Raw genomic sequence first — 12,242 nt, 5'->3', positions numbered from 1 at the left:
GAGAGAGAGAGAAAGAGAGCGCAATGACATTATCATATGGGTAGTACTTTATTTTTTAGTAAAAAATATCTTTTGAGAGCAAACTTGACCTGTGCAGTTAAGTTGTGTTTGTTTTTTTTTAAAGTCTAAATGTGGAGGTAAGGAGTAGTAGCATAATAATTCTCATGGGTATTTCATTATTATTTTAAACCTGGTTCTAAATTTTGAGTAAATCCAGTTGCTTCCAGTTCTAGTTATGCTGTGTAAAATGTCATCCTTACAGTGACTGCTATGTTTTGGTAAGCCTAGAATTTGTGAAGAGAGACGGAAACTCTCACTTTACAGGATAGTAATAGCAGAGAGAGAGAGATAATAAGCAAGGAAGGATCCTTTTTTATTCAGGGATTATATTTTTAGAGTATAGCTCTACATTTTATATTACCGTTTTTTTTGTTATATTGTTTTTAAGTAGAAGCCACTGCAGCTGGGAGGGTGCTTCTCAGCACAGGTAGACAGAGGCACACTAGCACAGCTATTTTTAGCGCGCTAAAAATAACAGTGTGGCCACAGTGGCAGAGGTGAGAGTTAAAGCTAGCTGCCAGAGTACAATCTTTACCACCCCCCTGAGTATGCACTTGGGTGGGTATTCTGAGCTGCCACTGTGGCCAACCGACTGTTTCTAGTGGTCTCACTTGAGCAGAGTTCGTGCATGTCTTTGTGCCCACATTGGGAAGCACACTCCCAGCTGTAGTATAGACATACCCTGTATGGGGATTAAGGAAAAGGATGCAGTTTCTAGTGGTTTAAAATATTGCATAAATGTTTCTCATAGAATTTAATTAGGTTAAGCCTCTGATATTTGGTTTAAACAAATTACTTAAAATACTTGTTAAAACAAAATGTCTTTATTTGGTGGTTAATGATTTTTAACTTGTATGCTCCCCTTCCACTTCAAAACCTTAAACTTTTAAGACTGCTCCCAAGTTTATGAATTTCTGCTTACTCATGTATGACCAGATTCACACCGGTGAAAGGATTAGGGTTATTTTCCAGGGATCCAGAAATTAGGCATGATACCATTAAACAGCAAAAAAAAAAAAAAGTGACATTTCAATTTATGTAATCAAGTAAAGATGGAGAAAAATACTTATTTTAAAAAAATACTTGGGAAGGGGATGAGTTGGAAAGATTTTAAAACTTGGACCTGTACTATTCTACCGCTTCTTATTTTGGGCCACATAATGTACATCAGAAATACAAAGTTTAAACTTGAGAAATGTTGTTCTTTGCTGAAGACTTCAGGCCATATTGTTAGCTGGTGTAAACAGGTATAACTCCATTGCGGTTAGTGGAGTTACACTGATTTACATCAGCTGATGATATGGCCCATTGATAATAACATATCTCTTTAATCTTTCTATTCTCTTATTTTTTGGTATGTCCTTTACTTCAGGTCTGGGTAGACTGAGATGGCATATTTAAGCCCCAGTTAAACTCCTGTCCCAGGTAGAAAACTGGATAATAGTACCCATTTTGTATACTGGAAAGTAGCTATTAAATACCTGACATAGTATTTTACTGCAAATATACCAGAGGAAATGAACTTTGCTGAACCTAAGGAGTTTCCATAATGAAATAACAGCGTACACACAAGATGGGGGATATGCCTTGGATGTACGATGTTAATAAACAACAAGTGTGTGTTTCTAAAAACCTAACTAACAAAACATTGAAATACTCCTGTTTGGAATGGAAATTTGTGTGTGATATATGTATTAATTAGGGTAAATTTCTCCAGTAACTTATAGTACTTAAAGGATAAATAAGAGTCACATCCTAACAATTCAAACCAAACCCTCATTTCTAGATTGATTGGCTCAAAATTTAGCCTCCTTTTATTTTTTCTTCTCTAAGTTTGCAAAGTTCAAGTAACTCTGTAAATGTGTAACTATTCTGTCAAGACATCCTTTAAAGCTCTTTTACAATGCTCAGATTCCTGTTGTTCATGTGGACCCTACAAGGGCACATCCCAATGTGCACATGGTGGAGGGAGGAAAGTGTTTTACAAGGAAAGATTGTAATTTAAATTTTCCAAGGAATAACGAAACTAAAGGTTATGAATAATATTTTGATACTTGGTGTGACTGATTTGGAGTTGCTTTGTAATAATTTCTGAGAACAATATGTTCGTCTGTTGTAAGGGGTTTACTGTGAATATATTGGTTTAATTTAATAGCAAGCTGTTGGAAAAACAAGCAGAAATGTGAAAATAACAATCCAAGATATGACCTCCCTCAACAAACACTTGGGGGTTATTACGAGACAATGGGGGAGAGCATTTGCCTGGAGGAGATTGACTTGGTCTCCTGTGGAACCCACCAAACTGGTTTTGGACTAACTGGGCTAAAAATAGCACAGGAAGAGAGAATAAATAACTGATGGGATAAAAAGGGATCTCTCTCTCTCTCTGGGGTAGTTACTTTTGGGGAACAGACTGAGACCCAGGCCCCCAGGGGTTTGCAATGTGAGGGAAGATAGGCCTGCCTAGGAAGTAAGGTAGATGTGTGGAGACTTTTTTGTTCTTTTACAAATTCTTTTCTCTTATTGTCATGGTTACAGGGCACACCATACCTTAGGCCCCTTTTTGTCCCTATTTGTCATATTACAGGCGTGGCTTCCTGCACCTTACTTTGGGTGGAACCATGTACTCCAGCCACTTTAGACTGGATCTCTGGGCTGTGGCCCCCATTTCCCAGCCATGTTAACACAACAAGCCCAACTAGGTTTAGCACCTGTAAGTTTTTCCTTTCAGGAACCTGTGACAGTCTACGTTTGCAGTAACACAGAAACAGCACTACTCAAATAGTCTTACATGCTTATTTACCCTTATCTATACCTTAATCTTTCCTTGCAGGTATTTGTATGTTCCCTTTAGAGAAGGTAACCCCTCATCTCTTGCTGGGAGAAGCAGACTGTCCTGCTTATAAGACAGATGTTGTCTCTGTGTGTTCCTTTGCATCAGTGGGCAGCCGACCTTCCTGAGCCCAGCATATTAAGATTTAGGGTTCCCTTTGAACATAGGTTTAGGGCTAGTCTACACTTGAAATGATATAGTGGCATAGCTGCAGTGCTGCAGTTGTGGTACTGTAGCACTTCAGTGTAGACAATCACTACAGCAAGAGGAGGGGCTCTCCTGTCACTATAGTTGTCTATCTCCCCGAGAGGAAGTAGCTAGATCAAAGGCATAATTCTTCTATCAGCCTAGCACTGGCTATAGTGGGGGGCTAGGCTGGCTTAATTACATCACTCAAGGGTGTGGATTTTTCACAACCCTGAGCAATATAGCTGAGTTGACGTAACTTTTCAGTTTAGACCTGGTCTCAGACTTGGGAAGAGTAAACTATTCTAAACATGGACGGAGCCAGATAGGCATTATTCCCCAGTAAACAGCTTCCCTATTGTTTCTTCAAGACTCTTTATCTGTGTCATTGTTTTGTCTTCCCTGCTTGGTTCCTTTAACCCCTTTGATTATTCAGACAGAAGAATATTTTACAGGTAGCCCAAAAGAGATTATATCTATAAATAATACTACAGATAACTGCCTCATTTTCCGCACCTGTTATTTGTTCTTTTGTTCCTACTGTTAAGATAAAAACATAGACTGTTTGAAGAAGGCTGTTTTGGGTCACTGTAATTCACTGGTCATAAGCTCCCAAATGGAAAAACTGGTTGGGCCTGCTGGGGAAGCATGGTGCTGTAGACCTGGACCCTGTCTAAGAGCTGGAGAATTGTGTGATTGCACCTTAGGGAGATAAAGGCATGAGGCCTAAGTGGTTGTTCTCTAACCCTAACAATTTTTCTAAATGTTTTCCCTTCTCAGTGTTTTTAGGACACTTATTGGTGTTGGTGTATAGCCATGCAGTTCTGAATTATGGAATTAATTTTTCCTTGAGAGTTCCTTAAAAACCTAAGAACGTTAAAGTTTACTCCTGGGGGAATTCCGCGTCAGTGACTTCTGACGGGGAAGCCGCAAGAGCGGTCATGTGCCCACTCCCTGGCAGTGCAGACAGGTCGGTTTGGGCACCCAGAGCAGCCGGTAGAGACATAAATCATCACCTGAGTGGGGATGGGGGGGGGGGCCCTGGGTAGTTGTGTGTTTGTGTGTGAGAGAGAGAGACACTCTGTCCAGCTTGCTATTGCAGCATGCTTGAGGGGCAGGGCTTTGGGGTATTTCTGAAGAGGTAAGCAGGAGGCAGGCTCTGTTCCCTCAGGCAGAGGAGAAAGTAGCAGCCTGCCTGCTTAATGAATTGTTCCCATTGTTCTTAGTGAATTCCCCCAGGAGTATAAAACAGGTGTAAAAATTTTAAGGCCAAAGTGGTGTAAAGGAGACTTACTGTAAAGGACAGTGTGGCCTTATAAATGCTTATGGTGCTTTAGTGATTAGAACTGAATTTTTGGACTGAAAAAATTTCCTATCAAAATGTGCTCCATGAACTCTTTTCTACTGACCTTTTGGAGATGGTCAGTAGCCAGTATAAACTGTGAGTTTGAGATCCCAGCCCTCACTTGCTCTTCAGTTGCCTATGATGCAGCGCTGAGCGTGTGGCTAAATATATTTGTTGACTAATAATTAGAAGTAAAGGGTCAATACTAGCTACATTACTATTAGACAAAGGGGGTTTGGTGATTTCCTCCAATGCTCCCCACTCCCATTCTCCATCCATAGTAGTTTAAATAAATTAACAAAATAATTGAAACTAGCTAGATTATATTTCATTATGTTGACAAAAAATGCAGAATTTTAAAATATTGTGCACAGAATTTTTTTTTTTTTTTGGTGCAGAATTACCCCAGGAGTAAAAGTTGCACTAATCTTTTGTACATATGCCCATTCCATGGTGTGCATGCACATTGTATGGTAAAGATGGGAGTCTTTTCAGCCATCAGTACCCATTGGGGGTACACATGTCCTCGTGCTTCTCTGTGAGGGCATATAAAGGCAAGGTGCACCTGCCACTATTCAGTTCCTCTCACCGATTCACAGCTTAGAGACAGAGCCCAACAGTCGAAGAGACTGTCAGCCTTCTTGACAGCCTTACTAAATAGTTCTACAGTTAGAGTATAGTAATAGTTTTTAGTAGCTTTAGTAATTAGTAGTTCAGTTGCCTGTTGCAACCTTTAGATCTTACTTGCTGTAGCATTATTTGATTCACCTAGGTTTAAACACTGCCCCTCATGCAAGGGAGTTCTCCCAGCTTTGAATGGATACTCAAAATGCCTCTACTGTCTGGGATAATTGCATATTCCCAGTAAATGTGTAATTTGCAAGTCCTTCAGTTCCTGAGCTAAGAAGGATAGCTCCCCTTCAGGTCTTCTTAACAACCAAGTCAGTGAGACCTGCTTCTGAACCGGGCTCTCTAGACCCCCCTGTAGAGGGACCTTTTGAGCCAGAGTGGACATGGACTCTTCAAGAGTTCCAACTCAAATCACAACCATGATAGCAGTTAGACTGCAGGGAGCTAGAAGCCTGAGAAGTAGGTTGCCCACAAGGGGTTTCTCAAAGAGCAAAACCCCAAGGTGCTGAACATTGTCTGACACTTTGTGGCCCAGAATGGTTCCCGTAAATTATTCTGCACTTCTTTTCCTAAAATTATTCTGCACTTCTTTTCCTAAAGTTGTTTTGCGTTTCTGCTGCTGGAAAGCCTGTCCTGGATTCTCCCACAAAGCTAGTTGCAGTTTAGTGGAGAGGATAGTGATAGATGTAAATGAAGTGACATGTGGTCTTATATCGCTGATTGAAAGGCCTTATATAAATGTACAGTTTAATAGTAGTGGTGGTGTTCGGATACTATGGTGATGGGCACTCTCCAACTGCCCCATACTAAAAAATAAAAAGAATTCCTTGTTCAGATAAATCTTTGTCAGCTTCATTTGTAAAGTGGTTTCTTATTTTGATTATTAATTTTATTACTCTTAAAATTATTAATAAAATTAGAATAAATTGATAATCTGTAGTTTACCAAATATGGTGGATGCCATTTCAATCCTGTTAAATACAACTTTCTATTATTAGCATCATTTCCCAGAGAACTGATCCTGTCCCATTGTCCTTAATGTTAATGGGATTCGGATATTAGCAACTGTTATGCAGCTTTTTGACAACCTGGAACCACCACGCTCCATGGAAAGCCCTGGCCAAAGGGACTGCAGCCAGGGAAGAAAGCACTGGAATGTGCAAGCCTGAGTCTGCAGTGCCAGAGCAGGGTTTCAGTGAACAAGGGGAAGACCAATTTTCCATTTTAAAAATAAGATTTTTTTATTATATTAAATAATATTATAGGTTTATTTTACATCATTATAATTAATGCTAGTCAGCACTTCCATTATTGGCTTTCTAATTTTAGTGGCTGTTACATTTCTTTCTGTGGAAAAATTCTTTTATCATATTTTTAGGATGAAAAGCTAGTTCGGGTACTTTTTAGCTTCAAAATAAAAAGGAAGTTAACGGTGTCAGACACTATTTTGATTCTAATTATGTTTTATGTGCAATAATGATTTTTTTCAAGAAAGATTCTGATTCTTATTTTTAGCCAACAGACTTAGAGTCAATCACTGTACATCAGGGGAGTAATTCTCATATTGCTTTCTGATGTGTTAGACCACAGAAGCTACATAAGAGCCACTTTGATCTCTTGGGGGGCAAGAATCTGCTTTAAAAAAAAGTTTCTGAATGCAAATGTATATGATAGATGCTCTTCTGGATAAATAATTCACTTAGTTGGTTGAGTTCTTATATGTTCCCTTGATAATTTTTTCTTTCTTTTAATCTCTGCTCTCATTCTAAAGGGATGGAAGATACATGAAAGGGAGAGAAGAAAGGAACATGAAAGAGATGTAAATTTCCTCCAAGTGGTGTTACTGTTCCTGACAAAAAACCCAGTCAGCTCTAGTCTCTTCTTTGGTCTTTCAGCTTTTCCTCTAAGTCCAGGTCTGCAAAACACTACATTGTTTGGGGTGTGAAAAATCCACACCCCTGAGCAACATAATTACACCAACCGGACACCCTGTCTAGATAGCGCTATGTCGAAGGGTGAGCTTGAGCTTCTCTTGTTGACATAGCCACTGCTTCTTGGGAGGTGGATTAACTACACTAACAGGAGAAGCTCTCCCATTGGTGTAGTAGCATCTTAACTAAAGCACTACTGTAGCGCTGTACATGACAACAAGCCCTTATATACACTCCACCCCCCCCCACCCCCACCAGTCTAATGGCAATACAGCTCACTGGGAGAGGACACCTTTGTCTATGATTCTCAATTGAGACTGTGAAGAGAGAATAGGTTCTGGAAGCTCTTTGCCTTTCAGCACTTCTCCTTAGTGGTTACCGGATTCTCTGTTCTTTGGGGACATCTCCATAAAATTATTTGTGCAACAGAACCTTAACAAAAACAAGATTTATTAAAAACAGAAAATGAAATTAAAAGAAAATAAATGGTTTGTGTAACATCTAGATAAACTAACATCTCATAAACTAAGCTATAGAAGGCATTTTCAGTTTAGTTGCAGAGAAAAAAGAGAAAAATAAATAGCTCAGATTTCTCGAAAGCAATCCTCTCTCTGTTCAGCCTGTCAGTTTCTCTTGTTGATCAGATAGCAGCAATCCTCTTTGTGGCCAGAGAATTCTCTTATTGAGCCCCCTGATCCAGAGCTACTTCCACCACTTTCCAAATCACTTTTGTCCAGTTAGCGACACATACATTAGGATTTGGACTCATCATTTTTTCTAGGACATGGATTGTTGAAGATACAAAGTTCCTTTTATGATTATTAATAGCCATCTTTCAAATGCTTAGCCTAGTTCAGATATCACTTTTCACAGGCCACCTCGTCTAGTTGTTTTAGTTACAGTCAAGTTTCTTGTTAAAACTCCCTAAGCAATTTTTTTTTTGCCAAGAGACACTAACTGTGGGTACGGTCCCCAGGCCCTCTGTCAAAGTACTGCCGTGTACTTTCTCATTTCAGGAATTTTTAATGAGTTACGAGCACAAAACAACAAGCCCAAGACAGTTCTCTCACAGGGCCCTTCTGCATCTCTGTAGTGACCCCTGCCTATCTGCTAGCCTACCATATAGTGATTTTTAATAGGTTCCGGCTTGTCAGCTTGATTGGTTACTGTGGTATATTGAAGCATGTAGGGAAGCATGTGATCTGGGTCTTCAGTACTCAGTCTGCAAAAGAGCCAGTGTTGAGCAAAGTGGGTTGCAGCCTGCTGTGCCTCTCTCTGTGTTTGGTTGTTGTGTGTTAGATTTCTGTATTCTGAGAAATAAAGTGGTGTTACATTTCAACCTTTCAGGAAGAATATTGTTTGTTTCTGGATTTGGATCACTTGAAAATTATCTTGTTCTGTTCATTCCCTCTGGGCCACTGTCAGAAGACAGGATACTGGGCTAGATGGACCTTTGGTCTGACCCAGTATGACCGTTCTTATGTTCTAATTCTTTGTGTATGCCATAAATATAACAGTTTTATATGATGGCAAAGCCTTGCAGAAAGGGACTGAAGGGGACTCAGGAAATGTCTATGTGGTAGGGTAATACGCACAATGGGGGGTGTGATTTCTAAAGTACACTAACATATTGTGCATATGCCATTCCATTGATGGTGTGTATGTGCCTCATATGGTAAAGATAGGAGTCTTTTCAGCCATCGGGACCCAATCCTTAGAGCTCCAGCATGGTCCATCCAGTTCTGGTTCACAAAACTATTGAGTCTCTCAGTATCTTAGTCCAGGACCTTACCTCTGCTTCCAGACCTACTGTGTAAGAACCAGGAACAGATTCTACACCTTAACCTAGCATCCCTGCACCTCACTGCATGCAGGCTGGATGGATGTCATTAGTAGAGCAGGCCTGCTCTTCTTCAGTTATGGAAGTTATGATACGCAGTAGAAAGGATAAGACAAACTTACCCGTCAAAATGGACAAGATTCTCTCATTGGTGCCAGTGGAAATAATTGATTCCACATTACCCTTCAATCCTGCAGACTCATGATTTACTCAAACTCAAGATGAAGAATCTGTCTCTTAGCTTAATCATGGCTCATATAGTGGTGATCTCAGTTTGCCACCTACTGATTGAGGATCATATGACCGTGGTAAGATTCTTGAGAGTCCTAAGTAAAGCATTCCCACCTATCAAAGCACCAACTCTAGACTTAAAGTCTAGTGCTCACAGCACTCATGTGACTCATCTTCAAGCCCTTGGTTGCCTCTTGTCTATTACACCTGTGAGTGAAAATGAAATTTTTGATAGTGATAACTTTGGCCAGAAGAGTAGGAAAGATTCAAGTGTTTATGACTGACCCTCCATATACAGTATTCTACCCAGATAAGGTATTAATGAAGACATATCCTAAATTCCTTCCTAACGTAGTCACAGGTTTCCATCTCAATCAACCAATATACCTACCAGGATTCTTTCAAAAATCTCATGCATCCAAATCTGAGGCAATCTTGCATACATTAGATGTGAGGAGAGCCTGCTACCTGAATAGAATGAAACTGTGTAGAACATTGCTAGACTTGTTTGTCTTCACTGAGGCAAGGATGAAGGGCTCTGCAGTTTCAGTCCAGAGACAGTCTAATGGGATTTCTGATTGTATTAAAATGTGATGAGGTGGCCAAGGTAAAGACATCAGCTACGATCAGGGCCCCTCCACCAACAATGCAGATTGTGTCACCAGCATCACTGAGAAACTTAATATCTGACATTTGTAAAGCTGCTGCTTGTGTGTGAATCCACATGCTCACTTGATATTATACCCAAATAGAAGCCTCTAAATCCAACACTACATTTTAATAGTTATTTAGTTAACTACTTCAAGCTTCCACCTCCTAAATATAACTGCTTGGGAGTCACCATCAGTGGAATAGGCATATAGACAATCACTCAAAGGAGAAAGGAAAGTTACCCATGTACAGTAACTGGAGTTTGAGATCTATTGTCTATATGTACATTCCACAACCTGCCCTTTCATCCCCTGTACCTCAGAGCCCTCTTGTAAGGGATTCTGCATTGAGAAGGAACCAGATGGTGGTGGAGAAGCATGAGAATTGAAGAGCACATGTATGCCCTACAAGTACTGCTGGCCAAAAAAGAGTTCCATCGCTACTACGAGGCGCATGCACATCATCAATGGAATGCACATATGCACAACACTGCTTGAAGAACTCCAGTTACTGTATATGGTAAGTAGTTTCCCTTCCCTAATGTGCTTTAATGGAGTGCTGTTTGTAAAACAGTACTGTGTTAAAGTGAACCAGGGAACTAATAGTGTTCAATACATTAGTGCACTTTGGAAGTCACACCCCCATAATAGCACATTACCGCACTGTGTAGACAAACCCTAAGTTACAATTTATGTTCTCCAGAACCCTGCCTAGTTATATCTGAGCTAGCCATGGTGCAGGCATGTAAAGAGCTTATTAGTAAAAATTATGGATAGTCAATTTCTGTGCTTCTGTATGCTCAGTACTGTTGACATACCATGTTCCTCATTCCCAAAAGCTCCTGTGAAGTTTTTTTTTTACTTCAACTGTGAATTTATTGTGCTGGAAGTGTTGCCATTAAGTTTATATATTTTATAACACACAATTAAATGGGAATCTGAATGGTTGGGGACCTCTGTTGCTTTTTAAACAAAAGTATGGTAGTCAAACCTTTTTGAAGAATTTGACAAAAGCTGATAGTGCGTGTTTGTGTGGTTTTGTTTATTTAGGATTACATATTGGCTTTGTATACACTATCACATATCAAGCAAGACAGATGAACTCCAGCCTTGTGTGCACTTTCAATTAGCCTACAAGATGCAATTTAGTATGAATCCCAGGCAGCTTTGGAAGTGAAAGAGAAGTTTGAGATCTCTGGCTGGAAGCTGAACGTGATGACGGCCTGGTCTATGGTGGAGAAGTTGAAAATGGAGAAGAGGCATTCCAAAGAAGAGAGGAATGTGGAACAGGATTCTGGGGACTGCAGTGCTGAATCTGAGGAATGGACAAGCTCAGAAAGTGAGCCTGAACAACCATGCTTCAAGAACAGCTGTAGCAATATTCAGTGGAGGGAAAAAGACATTTCTACTAAACCACATAGGCAACTCTGTCGCTCTCCTTGCCTGGATCGTCCAAGTTTCTCACAGAGCAGTATCCTTCAGGACTTGAAACTGGAAGAGTGTACAATAAACTTGGACAAGGAATATCAGGCTAAAATGGATTTTGCTTTAAAGCTTGGGTATGCTGGAGATCAGATCCAGGCAGTGCTGAACAAGTTGGGAGCAGATGCTCTAATCAATGATATTTTGGCAGAACTCGTGAGACTTGGCAACAAGGGTGAATCAGAGGGACAAGGCAGTGTCAGCAGCGGTAGTGGTTCTCTGGTGCTCAGGGGTCCTTGCCCAAAGGAAATGGCCAGCCCTGAACTGTCACTTGAAGATGAAGTAGTGGATAACACTGACAACTTAAGACCAATTGTCATTGACGGAAGTAACGTGGCTATGAGGTAGGCCTCAGTGTTAGCATTTTTTAAATAATACACCATTATGTTTATCTACAAATATTCAATTTGAATGACAAAATCATGTTACGTTGACTATATGGTCCTGTTTAACATCTGGTTTCTTTCATCCACTGTTCAAAATATGTTGATGCTCCTCTTTTTGCAATCCCTACCCCATAAATCAACTCCTTCCATATCATTCTTTTTTGCAGTCCTCTGCTCCCATAAATCTATTAGCCAATAAATAAGAGTTTAGTTATACTGCAGCAAAGGTTTTGTTTTTAAGTTTTTGAAAGACTTTATCAGTCTTGTTCTAAAATATCTAATGGCAGCTTGGACATCTGAGTGGGTGGAAGAGTTGTTTTAAAAGAAGCTTGATAGCCAAGAAGAAGATAGCCAAGCTAAGGGTGATTTTTCAATATATAGTGCTTACCATTGGGAAGGATCTTGCGTGGAAGGGCTGGGGAACAGTACAGCCATGCCAGAGGAGCTACTGGCGTGGGGCTGCCCTCCTTTCGCCTGAAATCAGTATCCAGCACAGTGGGAGGACAGAGGCCCCCCAAGTAATGTGGTATGGGGAGTGGACGGGAAGAGCGTGGGGGCCCAGGCTGGGGGCACAGAGAAGTCACATTGGGAGCTCACGTGCCCCCCTTTAGCTGATGCTCCCCTTTGTGTCTCTCCCATGAGTCACCCACTTTCCCCTCCCCACCCCC

General features: G+C 40.5%; 1 protein-coding gene across 13 annotated transcripts in view; it reads left to right on the top strand.

Annotated features, from left to right (window-relative positions):
* The window catches only part of ZC3H12B (zinc finger CCCH-type containing 12B), a 100,959-nt gene that overhangs the window by 75,125 nt on the left and 13,592 nt on the right, over positions 1–12,242 (top strand). For 3 of the 13 annotated variants that reach the window (XM_073361018.1, XM_073361015.1, XM_073361013.1), the window contains 2 exons: positions 10,030–10,226; positions 10,757–11,532. In XM_073361018.1, coding sequence (XP_073217119.1) covers positions 10,922–11,532 — 611 coding nt within the window. In that variant the 5' untranslated portion in view covers positions 10,030–10,226; positions 10,757–10,921. The other 10 variants (XM_073361024.1, XM_073361026.1, XM_073361022.1 and 7 more) reach the window with 7 other exon arrangements.

This window comes from Lepidochelys kempii, chromosome 9 (assembly GCF_965140265.1).
Source record: "Lepidochelys kempii isolate rLepKem1 chromosome 9, rLepKem1.hap2, whole genome shotgun sequence".
NCBI lineage: Eukaryota > Metazoa > Chordata > Testudines > Cheloniidae > Lepidochelys > Lepidochelys kempii.
Note: the sequence above shows the minus strand (reverse complement) of the source record. Positions and strands in the feature narration are given on the sequence as shown.